At 39.3% G+C, this 19,613-nt stretch overlaps 2 protein-coding genes across 3 annotated transcripts; both read right to left on the bottom strand.

Annotated features, from left to right (window-relative positions):
* Positions 1-1,238: 1,238 nt before the first annotated feature.
* LOC116735141 (bMERB domain-containing protein 1) lies at positions 1,239-12,529 on the bottom strand. Of its 2 annotated transcripts, none has more exons than XM_032586783.1 (6): positions 11,933-12,529; positions 9,842-9,959; positions 4,948-5,021; positions 4,198-4,312; positions 2,738-2,808; positions 1,239-2,479 (listed from the first exon to the last, which is right to left on the bottom strand). In XM_032586783.1, the coding sequence occupies exons 1-6, from the start codon at positions 11,982-11,984 to the stop codon at positions 2,361-2,363; spliced, it is 549 nt and encodes a 182-aa protein (XP_032442674.1). In that variant the 5' UTR covers positions 11,985-12,529; the 3' UTR covers positions 1,239-2,360. The 2 variants fall into 2 exon arrangements, with proteins under 2 accessions (XP_032442674.1, XP_032442673.1); XM_032586782.1 differs by having other exon boundaries at positions 9,842-9,962; positions 11,933-12,524.
* Positions 12,530-13,128: 599 nt separating this feature from the next.
* mfsd6l (major facilitator superfamily domain containing 6-like) lies at positions 13,129-18,422 on the bottom strand. Its single transcript, XM_032586771.1, has 2 exons — positions 18,277-18,422; positions 13,129-16,581 (listed from the first exon to the last, which is right to left on the bottom strand). The coding sequence occupies exon 2, from the start codon at positions 16,529-16,531 to the stop codon at positions 14,762-14,764; it is 1,770 nt and encodes a 589-aa protein (XP_032442662.1). The 5' UTR covers positions 16,532-16,581; positions 18,277-18,422; the 3' UTR covers positions 13,129-14,761.
* Positions 18,423-19,613: the final 1,191 nt, after the last annotated feature.

The raw sequence follows: 19,613 nt of genomic DNA, 5'->3' as shown, positions 1-19,613 counted from the left end.
TAGACTATTCTATTCTAATATATACAGCATATAGGGTAATATATCGCCCAGAACTGGAAATTATTCTTAGGTTGCAGCAGAACTTTGATACTAAATCCTATTGAACAGCAACAAAAGAAGAAATTGCAAAGTTGGAACTGTCAAGCCAGGGCTGTGTTCAGGAACAAACCGTGTCCTTACTCGCTTCCAATTAGCATGGTCTGACCGTATAACTGTCTGTGTAGCACCTGTCACGATGAAAGAACAACAAAACACACTGTGGAGGGGGGAGGGGAAAGAAAGGAGGAACTTTAGAGGCCGAAAGAAGGAGAGTCTTTTAGAAAGAATTTTCTCGATGGCATCCCGGCTCGTGGCGCAATTAAGCCGTTACTTGTCAGCGTGAGTCACCAGTAGGTCGGAGGGGCGAGAGAGCCAGAGTCGGAGCTGAAACCATCTGCTTTCATCCTCAGTACAGAGAGCAGCTAACACCTCCCGATCCTGTCGTCATGGTAGCGAAGATGTAGGACCACAGAGGACGTTTTTACTTGTTTCTTTTTATCTTTCTACAAACACATTCGATATATTTTAATTGGATTTTTGGCGATACACCACCAGCTGTGGCACATTTGTCAAATAGTCAGGAGGGATAATTTAAAATTTTTAAAGATAAAAATCTCAAAGGTTTTAGTCCTAGTGTTATTTAATCTCCTTTAAAGGCACAGTGTTACATAAAATCAACTTTTGAGCTTCACATCATGTTGTAATAATGTTAATCCCTCATCAGAAACATACCTGGAGTGTTGCTTTGATTCTTTCGTGCATGTTTGAGAAATCCTGGAATCTCCATGGCAACCCACTCAGCTCCTTCAGACTAGCCAGCAGCAATTAGCAAACACCTGGTGGAACTCAGCTTATTATAGGAGCTACAGTACTTCTCAATGCAATGCTGGTAAAACCATTGTTAAAAGGTTAATAGAGTAGACATTTTGTGATTCCAATTTTTCCATCCAGGCATTTTTGTTGTTTGTGTTAATGGCAACAAGAACAGGATCCGGGTCCACACTAAATCAATCGTAGGGCAACAAATGGGCTCTGCGCCGCAATCTGGAAACCCCCCTGTGTTGTAAAAACGATGCACAGATGTTAATTTTGGGTTCATCACCGCGCTTGAATTTCATTTAAACCATCACTTGATCTTTGTAAAAACAAAGACTAGGGTGCATATACACAAATAAATGAAATTATAACCAGTTACAGAATTGGTTCTTATAATTTAATAGTCACTCAACAGAAATTAAGATTGGCAAGAGTATTTTCCTCCCTCAAGGGATCTACACTTACTCCGTCCGATACATTACAGATGGGCTAATTAAACCACCAGAGCAGCCATAATCAAATCCAGTCACTTTAACTGGAAAGAGAGATGATTAGTAATGAAGCCAGCTAGCATCACTTATGCTAAAAGAGATTGTGTGAAGGAAGCAATTTATAGAAACCAACTGCAGACCAAATATACAGTAATTTTCAAAGGTATTAAAAAACAAACCCTTTAACTTTTTCACATTGTGTGAGGTTACAAGCACTGAATTTATTGAATTTCATGCTGTGGACAAGTTGTTCTGAGTTATTTAGGTGATTAGAAGCCAACGCTCTGGTCAGACGTGAGCAACATGTAGATTGGCAAGTGCACCTACAGTTGCCTTAGATTCATAACAACACATTTTGTGTGTATTTACTTGTTGATTTTGATGATGGCATTTGACAAAATGTAACATTGATTGCTACATTTTGTCTACGTATTGCGTGTTTCACAACTGGTTGCTGAAATGTGCCACACAATTAAACTTGACTTTCAATAAACATAAAATTGTTTATTTTCCTAAAAATCCCCAAAATATTAATACAACTCACCTGATGTGGGTCTAAGAGTTTTATATAAAGTAAAACGTTTGCAAAATACACATTGATAAAAAAAAAAAAAGAAAAAGTTTTTGACGCTCCTGAATTACCCACAAAAATGGCGCCCCGGGCTACTGCCCCCTGTGAGCACTTTCTGAAATCTGGTCCAATTTCCATCCAATTTGACTGAACTTGTGTTAGTTGGTCAACTCCAATTGCAGGAAAAAGTTGCTGAAAACAAACGCACACCACACTCTTCACGTTTTATGTGTACAAACATTCAAACATGTCGCAACCATGCTTGACGTTTTGTTTTTCTGTCCATGAAACTCCAGTGTAGCAGTGGTGCGGGAAACGCTCAAGAGGATTGAACACTTACAGAATCATTTGTCATTAAAGGAAACCCACAGAACGGATACGTAAAAACACTGAGGAGTCCCGTTTGTGTTTCCACACACACACCCATGCAGTGTTTTACTGCTTCACATGACGGAGCAGGTGAAGCCGCAGCAGTCTTTCAGCAGCGTCAGTCCGGCTTTAGTGAGAAACGGACTGGGTGTCTGCTGGGATTGTGACGCAACCCTTCGATCTCGCAGAGCACCTGAACGAGGCGAAAGAACGGGAAATAGTTATTACCCACGAGATCTGAATATCTATATTTGTAGAATGTAACTTCCCGTAGAGCTGCGTGATATCAGAGAAAGACGCAATGAGTGGGAAAACAATGTATTAAAAGTTTTTATGTCATGTTTATTTTCTTGTGATCAAATGCAACTTCTTCAGTGTATTGACAGAATCCCCGTTAAGTCACTTTGTAAAATTCACATAGCAGTTTTATTCAGTGACTTGTTTAACTCACCTTTGTTGGCCAAAGAACTGGGAAATTTGGACTCCAGAAAAGCTGCCATCTCCTTGTCTTCCTCTCTTTCCCTGAAGAAGACAATATTTTCTGGACCTCACTTCTTCTACGACACGGTTTTAATGCTTCATTTCATGCACCGGTAAACTACCGCAGACCGGACCGGCAAATCAATCCTGTGAATGCTGAATCAGGACAAGCTCTGTTCTCATTTTGCATTTTTATTTCTGCTGTAAATACTCACCACACGCAGCCTATGAAGCGTCCCAGCGAACATTTAAATGTCACTCAAAGTCATTTATTTACACCAAGTGCCGTCTTCTCGGGGCTGACGGCTGATTTAACCCCACAAAATAAACAAATGTCAAACAAAAGATCAAAACTTACACAACACAAAATTTTTGACATTTATATTTTGAAATGTTAGATTTTATCAAAAAATTTCTACTTTTTCTGCAGGAACATTTTGCAGTATTCTACTTTATACAGACGATTTAGCCTTTTTGCGTGAAAATCGCCCTCAAGAACAATTAATATAAAACTAAGTTAGAGATAAAATGGCCCTTTCTTAAAAAAATGGATCATTTGAACAGCTCTTCCCCGTCAAAGACCCTTAAGTCCCACCATTATTGTCTTGTTAGACATATAAGATTGTGTGTCATCACCATAGTACAAGAAATTTGAGCTGGGGAAAACATGTTGACTTTAAATAAAAAAGGGACGAGAATGAAACCCTGAGGAACCCCACATGTGAATTTCAAATTCAAATTCAAAGTCATTTTCAGATATACTTTTGTTTGTTTGTTTGTTTTCAAGTATATTTGAATTTGAATCTCACATGTGGAGTTCCTCAAGGTCTCACTCTCGGGCCACTTTTATTTGACGTCAACATGTTTTCCCCAGCTCAGATTAGTCTTCTCTTTGAGCCGTTTTGTTTGTTGAATTTTGTTTGCTCAGATACCACGTTTATTTAATGCAACGTGCTACAAAATAGATCAATTCTGCAAAATATCAATTTATCACAGCACCAAGTAACAATAGCAATAGTAATAAATCTCACGTTCTTTTGCAAAATTGAAGATTTCGACCCATCATTTTTTATGATGTAGGTCATAAAATACTTTAGCAAGAGCAGTTAGAGGATCCGACTAATGAGGAATGAAGTGCATGAACATAATACAAAGAATAGCTTTGAAGAGAGGGGACAAAAAAAAAGAGTCCAAGTAAATAGGTATTTTACACAGGGAAAAAGTCATTTATATCAAACATTTCACTGCATTTTCTGATAGATTCTGTCACCACGAGAGTGATCCAAAATGAGCCAAGATACTAAAAACTTGAAATTAGTGAAATCGCCTGTCTAAACTAAACATCTTCCTCTGTCAACTGTGATCTTCTGCTTTCATAATGAAGCTTTTCCTGTCTGCAAACTCAAAGTGCTGTTGGTTCGTGAGCCTCACCTGAGCCGTTCAAACTCCACATCGTCCACCAGGAAGTCTCTGGTCTCCACCAGCTTGTTTATCCGCTTCAGCAGTTCCTCTTCCTTCCCTCCGTCTTCTGTGGACTTGTCATTGTCTGTTTAACAGTCACAAGCCGGACTTCATCGTCCCAAACAGCTCCAGGCATTCAAACGAAAACTACAGATGATTTGGGATTAGCTTGTAAATAAAAAGAGGTTTTTTTTATTTACATATTTTCCACTACCGTTTGAAATAGTTTATTGTTCCCGTTTCAAAATCTAACTAATATCATTTGGTTAGACTGAAAACGGATCACAAAAGGCTCCACTGATTAGTGATATAGATCTGAAATGTTGAAATAGCAGAGATTTCTTCATATAAAAAAAACAAACACTTTTACTGAGCTATCAAAAGGCATAACTCAAAACTTAAGGAATTTCTTTACTGGTCTGAAACGTTTGAGGCACAAAACGTAAGAAAATCAGAAATCAAGTGAAATGAAAAAAAAAAACAGAAATCTGGCTCGAATTCAAAAACAATCACGTCTGTGGAACGCGCTTAAGGACTCACACACTTTCCAAATGTAATCTCTGCTTACAGCGACACAGAAATTCGTAAGAGATTAGAAAGTCAAAAACTCTATTAGCTGGAAGCCTTTCGTGAAAAAGACGCGAGTGGGTCGGCAAGAATGTGTGAAATTACTGCACAAAGAAAGAGATTTAAAAAAGGACAACATCTTTTTCAATTTACCTGGAGTTGTGACAAGTTTCTGCAGCTCCTGTCTCAGCCTTGTGATTTCTTTACAGAGCTGAATGTCGTCCATCCTGAGCCAAAAACAAAAAAATTAAAAGATAACCATGTTAGACATGAGCAGAAAAATGTTTACGACCATTATATTACTTGCTATTATTTTTCTGCAGTTGGTTGAATTCTGTTTTCAGCATGTGATTTGGAATCATACATGGGTCGTTCTCTGAATTCGGTGCGTTTTGTGTCTCACAGGTTTATCTCAAAGATTTGCATCTAATGCAAACAACATTGTTTGAGAAAAATCAAGAAATGGAAATATCCATGTGTCTTGGTAATGTAACATGCAAATATATTTTAAAAATTATGTTTTGAATAATTTTATGGGCTGTTGAAGCGTAGAGGTCAGCCAAATGAGCATGTCCCCGCTGACCAATGTTAAGTTTTCACTGAATATAAGACCAATAAAAATAGCCAGTAACTGCAAGTTATTCCCCCTGATATAAACATTTTTATAGGTATACTTTAACCTAAATAAAAGAAATATGAGAAAAATGCATGGATTATTTATAAAATAACACTTTCTAATCATGTCCCTCCAGTTTTGTTCAACCCCTTAATAACATACCAATCCCTCCTTTTTATAAATAATGGTTCAGTCCAATTTCCTCAGCAACCTGGAAGTGACATCACTTAAGTCTTTTCTCCCTCACACTGCAAAAAGATTTAAGAGTTAGGAAAGTTTCTTGCCTATATTTGATTATTTTTATCCATAAATCGTCGTCGTCAAGCTCAACCTTTCAACACTGTAACGCAAGTAAATGATATTTATTGTTGTTTGGGGAAAAACTAAAGAATTGTCTTTGAAAAATATTCTAATTTCTTGTCTTCATCATCATATGTTGCTCCACACTCTGGCTGATGTGAACTTATGGCAACTTTTAGTGAAAATCTTCAACCCCGTTACAAAAACAGGTTTTGTTACGGGGTTAAAGGTTGGACTGTTGTTAAGCCAGCCAGAGTGCTCAACCGCGTTACAGTCTGGTCAAGGTTTACACTGGGTTCAAACCCCGTTAGGTGATACATTGTTATGATTTTTTTTAATATAATAACAGCAAATATTAAACTAATCTTTGTTGGACTGTATGCAAAGTTTAAAGAATGAGACAAAAAATGTGAAGAAGCCTGATTTTATATTTATATTAAAGTGTATTTTCATGATTTATTGAAAAGCACTTTTACATCATGTTGCCATATTCCACCTCTCAGTTTAATTATTATGATTCACAATCAAATAAAAATATACTTACAAGTCTTTTTAATCAAGGTGATCTCAAAGGAACTGGAAGAATTAGTTTAATTATGTTATTGAGCTATACTGATAGACAGGGGCGCCGCCAGGAAACTTGGGCCCCATGACAAAAAATTAAATTGGGCCCCCCTGCTGTTACAATTTCTTGAGTCTATTTGACCCATAAAAAGCAAAAAACAATTTTAAAGGCATGCAACAGCCTAGCTTTCTTGTCATGACAGTTTGTTACGAGACAGGTAATCTGCGAAAAGCTGAATCTCCTCCAGCTCCTCCCTGACCTTCAACTGACGGCTAAAGATTGTGATTGACTGCGCTAAACCCCACCTCATGCCTCTGACTGGTTGTTTCTAGAGAGCACTTGGAGAAGGCAGAGGAATTAAATTATTATCATATAATCTCAACATATTGACAGTCTTAAACAAATATGTACTTTTTGTTAATAAAGGTTACATACTGCAGCTTTAATTTCTCTGAGGAGGGGACGGGTCAGGAGGGACGTGGCAACAGATATCTGTAATGTAAATGCAAGCTAAGGCAGGACTATCTGGACTGACAAGAGGCTGTTTTTATTATAATTTTATAAATATTGTTTAAATTGCTGTCACTAATAAATATATTGTTTTGTTGTGTAATTGTAAAAAGAGCAGTGAGACAGGAAAAATCTACATAGACTCCCTGGAATGATGCTAACTAGCTTGTCTCTGAACACAGTGTTGCTCACCGTTTTCACTGGGACAGGGAGGAGGGATTATTTAAATTCTGGGATCAGGGTTAGAGCTGCTGCTGACTGAATCATCTAATAAGCGTGGTAAAAGGTACAGGGGCAACTTAAATATATGAATATGTTGGTAGATTTTTTTTCCTTCATTCTTTAAATGCTAATGAAATGGAGGCAAACGCTCTGTAGCTAAGCTAACTATGCTAAATGGTTGATAATCTCACACAGTCAACCCCGCTCTCTTTGAGAAAATCTGGGCTACAAATTGACACTCTTGTCTTTTTTCCTCTCTCCCTCCTTTTGAAAACCTGACTTTATTATTTTTCTTGGCGGCATAGTAACCGCTGCAGTCCTTCTTGTCTTCTACTGACTGCTGCTGAACACCGTTACCGCTAAGCAGGAAGGAGCCGTTTCATGCAGATTAAAGGTTGGGTGAGGCTCAGTGTAAATTTGAATGTGTGCCTTTTGGTCTGGGAGTGGTAACAATTATTTTTTACTGATAAAAATTGACAAGGCCCCAATTGTTTTTCTATTTTCATGAAGAAAAAAACAAAAACAAAACTATTACGTGGAGGGCCCCCTGTTGGTCAAGGGTCCTTGGAATTGTCCTAACTTTCCCCCCCTTTACGGCGCTGCTGCTGATAGAGGAATGAAATTGTCCTATTATGAGGTTGAATTTAAAGCAACCTAAGTAACAAAAAAAATCATATTAATGTTTGGGATTTCATGCATAAGGTGGGGAGACATATTTTCTTGGAGGTTCAAAGAGTCCTTCAATAGATGCAGTGTTCAAAACCAAAATTTCTTGTGGTATATGTTTTAGTAACCTGGGACCCCAAAATGCACCGAATTCAGAGAATCACCCACATAGCTTAGCATTACAGCTAAGCTACAGACGCTAACTGCTGTAGTGAAGTGCTTCTTTTATTAATCTGTCCCTTTTATTTTTAGACCGCATTTTGTTTTTGTAAGACACTGACTTAGTTAAAATGAAAATGAATGCTGCCCTGGCCGAACATCGTCTACGTAAAGCTAAACGTTACGTAGCGTCAAAGCAAGATTGCTAACAGCTCAGAAGACATCACAGGCTAACCTCTGCTTCAAGACACATGAGCTGAGTTTGATTAATGGTGTTTACATGAAATAACGCCACGTCTGACTTTATTCCGAGATTGTTTTAGTGTCAAAACAACTTCCGTAATTTTTAAATACTTTTTGCTCACTTTTGTCAAGCTAGCAGCGTTGCGGTTTGGAGTGGACGATATGGACTTTTATCATAATATTTTGTAGTGCAATTGAGATAACAATAAAAATAATGACAAAAAACTTGTATTACTTTTTTTTTATGTGAATGCATGGCACCGCATTCAAACATAAATTCTGCTCTTGAAAAACACCGGCATGTTGATATAAGCTCCTTCAGGACGTCACATACTTAAAGAAGTGTGATTTATATCCCCAAGCTACACATACAAATTTAATCATATTTTCAAATTTACTGATATTTATGGAAGCGCTTGTGGAATACAGAGGAGAACATAGTAAAAATAAAATTTTAGTAATTTTTTTTAACATTAGCTGAAATTTATTGTGACAATGATAAATCAAAATTCTTATTGTGACAAGAAATTTTTGACGATAAACAATGCAATAAATACCCGCCCCTAGTTGCAACAAATACAACTAAATATTGTGGTAAGATTTTTAAGCAGGAATAAACTGTAGTAACCCTCCTATCAACATCGGTATCAATTGTAGGAAACAAAATGAAGGAAGTTTTTAACAAATTTTGAGACAGCTACTTGACATCGGCAAGCGGAGTAAAAAGATTTTTGTCTGACAGCCGACTGTTTTACACAAACACGTGTCACCACGTGAGTTACATGGCACAGAAATGTTCCTGCAAAAACCAAAATCATAGAGAAAGCAAAAAAAAAAAAAAAAAAGAAAGAAAAAAGCGGTGCATTGTCAGACTGTCTCAATCACGTTGTGTCTCCATTACACCGACTCCAACATGCTTCCTAATCACTAACCGCCTCCAACCCCCTCTCCCTGTTGCAAAGTGTCAAAAATAATGAGATCTCTGCAGAAAACGAGCAAAAAATAATTAAAAACAACGAGAGGGTTCTGGCAGCTTGCTACAGTTTTAATAATGCCGACAGTCTATTTCGCTGTCGTGCACATGGCTGCTTGTGGCGCTTCACGACTTCTTCCCAAAGGACAGCGAAGACCGTCTTGGGGTAATTAGAGGATTTTAACACAATGTTTTGCTGTGCTTGAGGCAGCAAAGGAATAATAAGTAGATGATGAAATGATACCAAAGACATATTTTGTCCGTCAAGCCGATAACTTTAACAGGGGTCAAGTTAAGGCAGATTTTGGCTCCATTTTCCACAGCTCAGTGTATCGTTTCAGATTAATATTGAGAGCAAGGACGATTTTTACTTAAATTATTTGTCTGTAGCCGAGTTTCCACTACGAATGTGCACAAAACTTTGTCGATATTTTGTTAATGTTGAAAAAACTCAATTTCACAATAAGGGGCCAATTGTGAACAAACTTAGTCACATGTAAATACGTTTGTTCAATCTGAATGAAAAATAAAGTCATTTTGTGTTTATTGATGAGGGACATGAATGCAAAAACATTTTCATATTTTGTCATGTTGGAACAAATTTCACTGCTTTTTTGGGGAGGGGATTTACAGGTGGAAGTAAAGTGTGTAAAACATATTAAACTGTTTAGTCATTTATGACTGCTGATCCAAAGATAACACCAATAAAGATTCAAAATGCAATCTCGGAGGAAAAGTAAAACAATTGCAAATATGTTTGCTAATCTACTTAGCATAAACAAAAACATTTTACATGTATCTTAGCTCCGATTCTCTTCGTACGAGGATCTCGCGTATCCGCTCAATCTTGAACAACTCCCCCTCGATGTCCTCCACCGTGGCCGTGGAGTCGGCCATCGAGATGACATTTTCTGCTGAAAGGCAGGGGGGGAAAAAACACAACACGAAATAATGAATCGACAAGAAGGAAAATCAAAAAGTGAGGAGTTTTAAACTGTGAGAAATGTGTTAGTGTCTCGAGGGCAAGAAATAATCGGGTCGGACTGCATTTCTCTCGGATTACATCATTTTATGCTAGTGCTGTTCTGCGTGCTGGTTGCTCAAACCCCTCAACTGGAACAAGAGAATGAATAAAACGTACAGTTTCTTTTTCCATTAAAAAAACATGCCTTTTTAGATACAAAACTATAAATATAACCATGACAGTGCCTGGATATGATCTCATTAGTAGTGTAAGAATTAGCATAAGTGGGTGTGGCTTACAAAAAAAAAAGAGAAAAACTTTAAACCAACTTTTGAAGGTTGAAAAACAATCTCTAAATGTCATCTTGTTCCACTAATGAGTATAAATGTTCAGGAAATATTTCTCACAAGTACTGAACGGTTCCTATTATTGATGCTGTGCTGAGTCCAAAAGTCTATTGATTTTAAGGGTACGTTCACTGGTTCAAAATCGGAAAATGTTACATTTTCAGCTGGTGCGTTTCACTTTCGCACTGTCAAACCTTCGAGAAACCTGTTCACCTCCTCGCCTGTGGGGGGCGCTGCACCAAGAACCACTGAAGGAAACGACACAAAAACCTCCGAAGAAGAAGACGGTGAGCGCAACGTCCTCCTTCAAAAGATCTAAACAATGACGGAGTGGCGTCAAATTTTAGTGGCTGCAAGATTAAAATGTTTGTTTTTGGCAAAAACACCACCCAGAATTTTTACCCAGAATGCCCTGCGCTCTAATCCGTTTCTCTCAACTTTTTTGGGTGGGCTTTTGTTTTTGTGTACTTCTCTTGTATAAAAAAAAATAGTATCTTTCAGTAAAAAAACAACAACCCAAAAAAGTAAATTTTCCTCCATCATTTTTCAAAATATCACTGAAGAACAGCGCCGCCCCTTCCTGCAGCCTCCTACTCCTCACCGGCAGCGATGAGTCATCCATCTTTCAGCGCTCCGATTGGCCTCTAATTACATGACCTTGTGTGAAAAGGCATAACCATTACACTGACAAGCTGTGAATAACACGCACACGCCGAGCAAATCATCAGATACCATATTGCTTAATTTAACTTGCGTGCTTTCCCTCCTTTTACTCAAAAGCTTTACCTTCAACATTGTCACCAATGTTCATTTTACAATGGGGAACTTCTTTATATTTTCTTTAGAAATCCTCATTTTTGGCATGACAAAACAAAACAGAAACAAACAACCAAGCAAAAGATATTAGTGGCACATGTAATGTGTAATATAATAGTTAATTTCTCATATTTGCTACTTCATTTTGGTAAGAAAGACTTACCTAAACATTTTAGTTAGTATTCATAGAAAGTAAAGACAACACTTCAGAGCCAAAACATCTCAAGTCTCCCCATTTGTTTCTTTTCTCCCACTGCCCCCCTTTTCTTCAAGAAATTCAAATGATATAAAACCACCAAACATGTTTGTATATGATGTACTGCAGGTTAAAAGAAGCAATTATTCTAAGCCGTAAAAGAGTAAAGTACCATTGATCCAATCCTGTAATCAGCACAGAACTGAATTGGAGAAAAAAAACAAAAAACAAACAAAAAAACCTCAAATATGTTTAGAATTCAAGCTGCCAGTTAAATATAATTATTATATGATGGATAATATTGGTCACGGTAAATTTTTTGCAATTTTCAAAAATAATAAAAACCGGCCCTTAGATTTTCTCTGCAATAAGGGTCAAATTATTTTCTAGTATTTACTTTATTATTAATAATAATAATAATCAATAAGCCAATAAAGTTTTTCAGACATTGTAGTACATTAAGTGACTCAAAAATATTGGTCTCTTAATTTAAGTATGTAAATAATAAACAAATTAAAGTACATATAAATAAAAATAAAAATTCCAGTCAGATAAACTCACTTGGTTTCTCCGTCGCTCCGAACTGTTGAGAGGATCTTCTTTCTTTTTCCATGTTTGTAAAATAAATGGCGTCTTTTCCTGAGGCTGCAGGGCAGATTCAGACGTCAAGCCTGTGTAGTCTTATAAAATACAAATCAACAGACTCCATGCAGTGTTGGAGGAAAATGAGAGCGGAGCGGACAGCAGATGATGAATCCAGTCAGCGCTCAGCCTCTCGGGGTAATTATCTGTTCTCAGAGGCGCCACCTACTGGTACAATGTCGGAAGCTTTCCCACAATCCAAAATGCTTCACAACTCACCTTTACAGGCTTTCCAGGGACTATAAACCACCAGCCATCTGCTTCTTGTACCACTCTGTGTTTTACATTATCACCTGACTGAATATAGCTTTCAACAGCATGCTGGAAATGGCAGCACCTGTCCTCCAGGGGGAGCAAAGCAAAAAATTAATCTGCATGCAGTGGAACCAACAGGTTATATACACTGTACAGGCAGTGGCCCAACTGCTTATCAGGACTTTTCCAGCTACATAGTGCCATTTTATTGCATAATTAAGTAAGTATGTTGACTTCAGTTGTTATAAAAATGGTGTATATATCAAATATGACTTAGTAATTTAATGCCTCAAAATCAGGCGTATGTCGCTTTAAGAAACTCTTGCTCTTTCTGAAATTCCACCTTCAGGAAGTTATAACATGGCTCCTCTGTTAACCCTTTAATGATTTTACCAGCGTTGCTCTGAGAAGCAGCTTCCATAATGAGCTAAGCGGACCACCAGGTGGTTGCTAATTGCTGCTGGCTAGTCTTAAGGAGCTGCGTGGGGGAGTCACGGGTCAGGGGTGCTCTGTGAGGCAGAGGTTTCCAAAAGGTGGAAACTGCAGCTCCAAGGAGGCGGAGCTAGGTCCAACCAGACGTCTTGCACAGCTGAATGGTTGCCATGGGAGATTCAAGGATTTCTCAAACATGGATTAAAGAATCAAAGCAACACTCCTGGTACGTTTTTGATGAATTAGCATCATGGATTACTTTCCTTTCTCTTAATAATTTGCACTATGTTGTATTGACTCAATTAAAAATACATCACAATCTTAATCTCTATGGAGCCTGTTATTGAAATGAACACGATGCGAAAACATTTAAGGTCTATGAAGAATTTTAAGGGCTTTTGGCCTCAAGAATCTCTCGTCACAATGCGTTTATGTTCAAATATATTTATTAGACTGTAAATACAGTATAAGACATATTCATTTGACATCAATGAATAAACAGAACTGTCCATTTCCACTGCGCAACAGCTGCCTTTGCACATTGATCAGCATTGAAAGAGGTGGAACGTTAGACTTCACAGAGATCCCAACACTTGCTGACAAGCTTCAAGTTCGCGCCTGTTAACATTAACAGATCAAAATAAAGCCTCCATCTCTCGCACAAACTCATGTTGAAAAACAGCTTTGACAGCATTGTCCTCCACAGAGACCCAGAAGCAATCATTCAAATAGTGCTTAAGTTAAAGTTAAATACATACAGTCAAAGAACGAGCCCATCTCCGTCCGTTTAATCCTACATTTTCAGTTTAGTGTCAAGTGTGAGGGACAGAAAAGATGGCTGCAGCAGTCAGAGGTGGAGGAGGATGAAGAGCTCAGGGTGGGGTTGTAACAGGATGCCAGTCCAGTTTGGCCTGGCCCTCTGCACACGCTTTGAGTTTACTCTGCACTAGGAGGCTGCCGTGTTTCTGCTCTCATGAGGTCTAAGCTGTTGAGCTTGCATACTGAGGTTGGACTTTTGGTCCGTGTAATCCTGCTGCTTTGTTTTCAAAACACAACTAAGCCTACGCAACCCTTACCGTTGCAAATATGTACATGTAAACTCTTACGAGGCTCAGAGATGAATAGCAGAATCGTTCGGTAGAGCTTGAAGTGCTGCAGGATGCTGGAATGTTTTGCTAAAATTAAACTGCAATGCAATTCTGGATGGTGATGGAACCTGTCAGGGGAGAAAATCAAGTATCGTCACCTGGCGTGTGGTAATAAGGGCTGACAAGTCAGGCAATGTTGCAAATCTGATGGGGAAATATATCAATTCCATTGCCGACGTAAACTGTCTTCTAATAATATATTTTGGACAAGTTTGATTATAGACGCACCAACTGGGCTTTTCTAGGCTGTTGCTCACTAACATTTGATCTCTGATTCTAAATTTGAACCATTTTATTTTTTGTAACGATAATAAAAACAGTCAAGAAAATATGTGTCGCACATATTTCAAAAAGGAAGTAGTTGCCGCCTCAAAAGCACATGCCCCTAATTATTAAAGTCAAAATATGCCTTACTGGACACAATGAACCTGAACACATCATTACCACCACAAAACGTGGTGTTAGCCGCGTATGGGGATGATTTTCTACCGCAGGGATGGAGCAGTACCAAGAAATTTTTTTTTTTGCAAAAGACCCTCAACTTTTAGCAGTAACAACCCTACAACTAATGCATGTTCATGTGTCGGATTGACCCAGTCAATGTGAAAACCTTAATCCAATTGAGAATCTGTGAATTCAACTTAAAATATGATTGTCACAGATGCTCACCTTCCAATCTGACTGACTGAGGCTTTATTCAAAGAAGAATGAGCAAAAGTCTCAGTCTGCAGATGTAGAAAGATGGTACAGGCATATCCCGAAAGACTTGAAGAAACTCAAAAAGGCAATTAAGGGAAGTGCTGTTGTTGGTGCAACACTGAAAATGATGGACAATTTTAGCTGAGGTGTGTTTAACCAGCTCATTACTGATCAGAGCCAATTCTGATCTCTTACCACCGGACCTCTGTCAGTTTTAGTGTCCGATTCGCCTTTCGTAGTTGTTATTGCCTCGGTCGTCCTCCATAGCCTTATCCAGCCAGTCTCTCTCTGGCTCAGATTCGGAGTCACTGGCCTCGCTTGCGTCGGCTGCCAAAAGGCGCGAGTAGTTAATCCTGCGCTGGCGTGGGGCTTTCCACTGCAGAAGAGGAAGACACACACACCACGCCATAATTCCTATGGAAACCCCTCTGAACAACCATGTCACCCCAAGTCTCTGCGCCACAAACCCGCTGGCAAAACTCCCGAGTCCACTCCCAAGGTGCAGACACAGGGAACCGTAGACCCTCCTGACGCTTCGTTCGGCCCCTGGTGTTGCGATGTCCTCGCATTGGATCCTCACAGCCCACCAGACGCCGCCGCTGCTCAAGGTACCCAGCACCTGTGCAGGAAAGGCCGCCCAGGGTCCCCAAAGGAAGGAGTAGTAGAAGCACTGCAACCCGAGACTGGCAGCCCCAACGATGAGAACCCTCCCTGGGCTTAGGAGTTTGGATACTCTGCCAGCCAGGAGGGGGAAGACTGCCTGTGAGAGCAAAGAAAGAGCGAGGCATAGTCCCATGTGCAGCTCAGTGCTCCCGTGATCCTCCATCTGCCAAAGCAGGAAGTTCTCCACAGCCGAATTCACCACACCGACCAGGACGATGGTGAAGGCGCAGAGTAGAGCGTGGGGGGAGCCGTGAACCAGCTGCACACCCTTAAGGAGCCCATTGGCCCTGTCTCGCTTTCTGTTCAGGTACAGAGGGAGGTAGACGCCTACGGGCAGGGCTAGAACCGCCAGGCCCGCGTAGGAATAAAAATGCACCGCGCTTCTGGAAGCGTGAGTGGCTGCTACATGACAACTGAGCTGGGCGACCACAAGCCCGGCTCCCCCAACCCCGCATACCGCCCCGAACAGACCCCATACATCGGCGCTGCCATGGCGGTCTGAGGCGTCCGCGTAGTCCAGATACTCGTAAAGCCCGTCGTCGGCTGTCCACTCGAGAGGAGCCGACGCAAACTCCCACACCAACACGATGATGAGCGTCAAGTAGAAGAGCTGGTTCTGAATGTCCATCTCCTTAAGGCTCGCGAGAAATCCCGAACTGCCCTTCTGTTGGTCCTCAAAGCGGTCCGATGTGATCACAGACCTCTTATTCCTTGCTGCATTCACTAAGGTGGTGGAATGCTCAACGCTCGCTACCGTCTGACTGATGATTGGCACCTCAGATGAGTTTCCTTGTGAAACAGGAACTTCAGAGTGTTCTGTATGATTGTGATTAGGCGGAGTTGTTACAGGACCAAGTTTCCACTCACTGATAGAGCTATTAGGCGACGTCGCAATGACTAAATTTGTATGTGTTGACAAAGTCTGACTCCTAGTACTAGGGGTAACATTCAACTGACTTTGGCCTGAACCAGAGCTCAGGTCAGAGGTGTTACAGGTGCTGCTCTGTGCGCCAGGCGTCCCTACAGACGGGAGAAGCAGCAGCATCACAACGGCCGCAGCAGAAAACACGAGCGAGCAATTTATCACCACCCGTCTCTTGTTGTAGCGCTTGGAGAGGAGTCCGGCTGCTGGACTCCATACCAGGGTTATGGAGTGCTTGGTGGCCATGACGATGCCAGTCATGGATGGAGACAGGCCCAGTTGGCGGAAGTACAGGGTGAGGAAGGGGAGCAGACAGGCTTTAGAGCAGCAGCAGAGGAACCTGAAGGTGGCCGTCAGAATGAGGGCGCGCTTGACGTCGATCTGTCTGTTCCGCCTCATGGTTGTCCTCCAGCAGCGCAGTGTCTCTTATATGATGTCACATGGAGCAACTGGTGGGGTTCAGAAAAGCAGACACAAACAGGAAATAACTTAGTGAGGTATTTCTTTTTATACAGAGTCTTTGAGAAATCCTTTAATCTCCCGTGGCAACCATTGAGCTGTGCAAAACGCCTGGGTGGACCTAAATTCGCCTTTGAGTACAAAGCTCCTCCTCAGAGCTGCAGTTTCCAAGCTTCTGCCTCGCAGAGCAGCCCTCCCCGCGACTCCTCCACTCAGCTCCTGCAGACTAGCCAGCAGCAATTAGCAAACACCTGGTAGAACTGTGCATCTGCTGAGCTCACTATAGGAGCTGCTTCTCAGTGCAACGCTGGTAAAAACCTCGTTAAAGGGTTAATAAAGAAGCGATGTGATGACTTCCTCAAAGCAGAGCTTCAGAAAGATCAGGAGTTTTTAAAGAGACAGAGGCCCAATTTCAAGGCGTTAATAACAATGGGCATTTGGGCAATATTATGTATTTTCCAGTGCCATCTAACAGCACAATCAAGTGACTATGTTACCTTCGTAGTCCAAAGTTGGCAAAATGGCTCTTAATAATTTTGGCTAAAATTGAAGAGAACCAGACAATGTTTTTGAAATTTAGACATAGTAACAAACACAGGTTGTTTTTTTGTTTATCTCTTCAATATTTTCACTGAATTCCCACAAAGAATGACACTAAAAGTAGTATTAATATGCTTTTAGAGCTGATGTTCTTATTAGATCTAAAATAAGATCTAATTATTAGATAAGATGAATCTGCACATTAAAATCCTCACCTGCAATAATCTATTATCAAAAAAAAGATCTGTCCTTTTTTATCTTCGTTTTAAATTCTCAAAATATAGATAAAATGGTGGTTCTTTAAAAAATCACAACAAATTTCCTATCATAGATATTCAAAATTATGTTGTTGTTTTTTTTGTCTATGTTTGTTGTTTTTATTTTTAAGTCGTGGCAATTGCAGCTCTAACTGAGTTTTCTTTTGCTGACTGGAAAGTAAAAATGCCAAATCATTTTGACATGTTGGAATGGCCTAGTTAAAGTGAAGACCTTAATCAAAAAGTGAGAATTTGTGAAAAGAAAGTGGAAAAACTTGTAGGAAATGAAAAACCTCATAGGGTATGTATACTTTTGAAGTGGCAACGTGTCAGTGGTTTTCCTGTGTAGATTCATCACCACATTACCATCCTCATATTCAACGAGGAAGTCCAAAACACTCACTTGTTTAATGTCATAATGTTAATATCACCTGTAATAATCTATTATTTGAAATATAAACGATCAAAAAAACATAAAAAACCCTCAAATAGACCATTCAAGTGTTAAAAGATTTTATAATGTCTTATTTGTTGCTGTTAGTTTGTATGTAACAGGAAACAACGCATCTTGTTGATCAGGTTTACCATAGTATAGATAAAAGAACAAGCCGACTTAAAGGCGCAGCGTATAAAATGTCTGTTCATGCTTAACATTATAGCAAACACATCCCCAAACTTTTTATTTACATTTAGATACATGAGCATCGCACCTCGAAGCGCAAATATGTTAGTTCAGAAACAAGGGAGAGAACGGAGAGGAACACCTGTCAGGCTGGATACACCTGTCCCAGCAGGACGTCAAGACGTACTGTACATTTGTCCACGTCACGCCAAGCCCGCAAGATAAGAAGAGAAAGAGTGACACAAAGTTAGAAATGTATGCCGTACCCGGTGTTTTTCCTTTTCCTTCCTCAAACTCTTTTACTTTTCATTTCCCGCTTTTGGTGCCGACACGACATCCAGAGGGTTTTCTTCTCCTCCGTGTTTAGTTCAAAACACACCTGCTGCAGTCAGGGGGGGCGGTCCATGCGGCCAGTAACTGCAACTACAAGTAGACGCCTGACGAGACATTTTCATGGCTACAGCGCCTCCTCGTGGTCCGGATGCTGCAGTGCGCCAGAGAAGCCGCCAACGTTTTAGTGTGACGATTAAAGTCCACAACGAATACGAGAGTAAAAACAGCACTGGTTAGAAAGGCTTAGTAACTGATCGTGACATAAAATTCAATATTTAAAAATGATGTTATCAAATGGACTAAATATAAAGTTACGTGAAAAATCAGGTATTTTACAAATTGAAATAAACATTTTTAACATAATTACCAAACAAATCTAAATCCAAATCAACATTTTGAACATAAAACGTATGAAAGCAATATACATCAGGTAATGTAAATATATTAGGCCAGGGTAATAAACTTTATGTGATAATACCAGCATAAAGAGTAAAACTACTAAAAAAAAGTTATTTTTCTCCCAATGCTTAAGAATTTTGTGTGATAAATCAAAACAAAGTAGTGCGAGATTGTAAAGTTGAGGTAAAGTGATACATATTTTTCAAACACATAATTCTGTTTTGATGTAAATGATTTCGTTGAAGCTCTGGCTGTGGACTTATGTTCATGTGTTTCACCGAATTCATGTTGATTTAAAGACATTTGTAAATAATTCAAATGTCTATTTTTTTTTTGTCCTCATAAGGCTAAAAAAAATATTTTTTTTGCGATGGAAAAAAATATGATTTTATTTGAGTTGAGAATCAATTAAGAATGAATCAAATATAAATTATATGATTACGACCACATGGAAATAAATAGCTTACATGATCATACACATAAATTGGTTATTGACTTTAAAACAAAATTCAAAAATATCACCAAGTCAGTTTTCTATGGATGTTGGCAAATTAGTGACACATAGTAGAGGCAGCAAGTTTTAATTTATTCTTTATGCGCATAAATACTATATTAAAGCTGGGCTTTTAATGAAGCGTTTCTTATATAACAATCAGCTTCAATGATTTGTAAAAGCAAGAACCGGATGGACAAATACTTGCAAATTACTTTTTTTCCATTAGTCTGACGTCAAATCAAATGTAACTTTTCTGTTTTAGGTCACTTCAGAATGATTATTTTCTAAATGCCAGAATAATGTGTGAGAGAATTTAAACTCAGACATTTAATTTACCAAAAAGAGAAAATATATTCTCCCGGGATTAGAATTTCT

Source organism: Xiphophorus hellerii, chromosome 16 (assembly GCF_003331165.1).
Source record: "Xiphophorus hellerii strain 12219 chromosome 16, Xiphophorus_hellerii-4.1, whole genome shotgun sequence".
NCBI lineage: Eukaryota > Metazoa > Chordata > Actinopteri > Cyprinodontiformes > Poeciliidae > Xiphophorus > Xiphophorus hellerii.
Note: the sequence above shows the minus strand (reverse complement) of the source record. Positions and strands in the feature narration are given on the sequence as shown.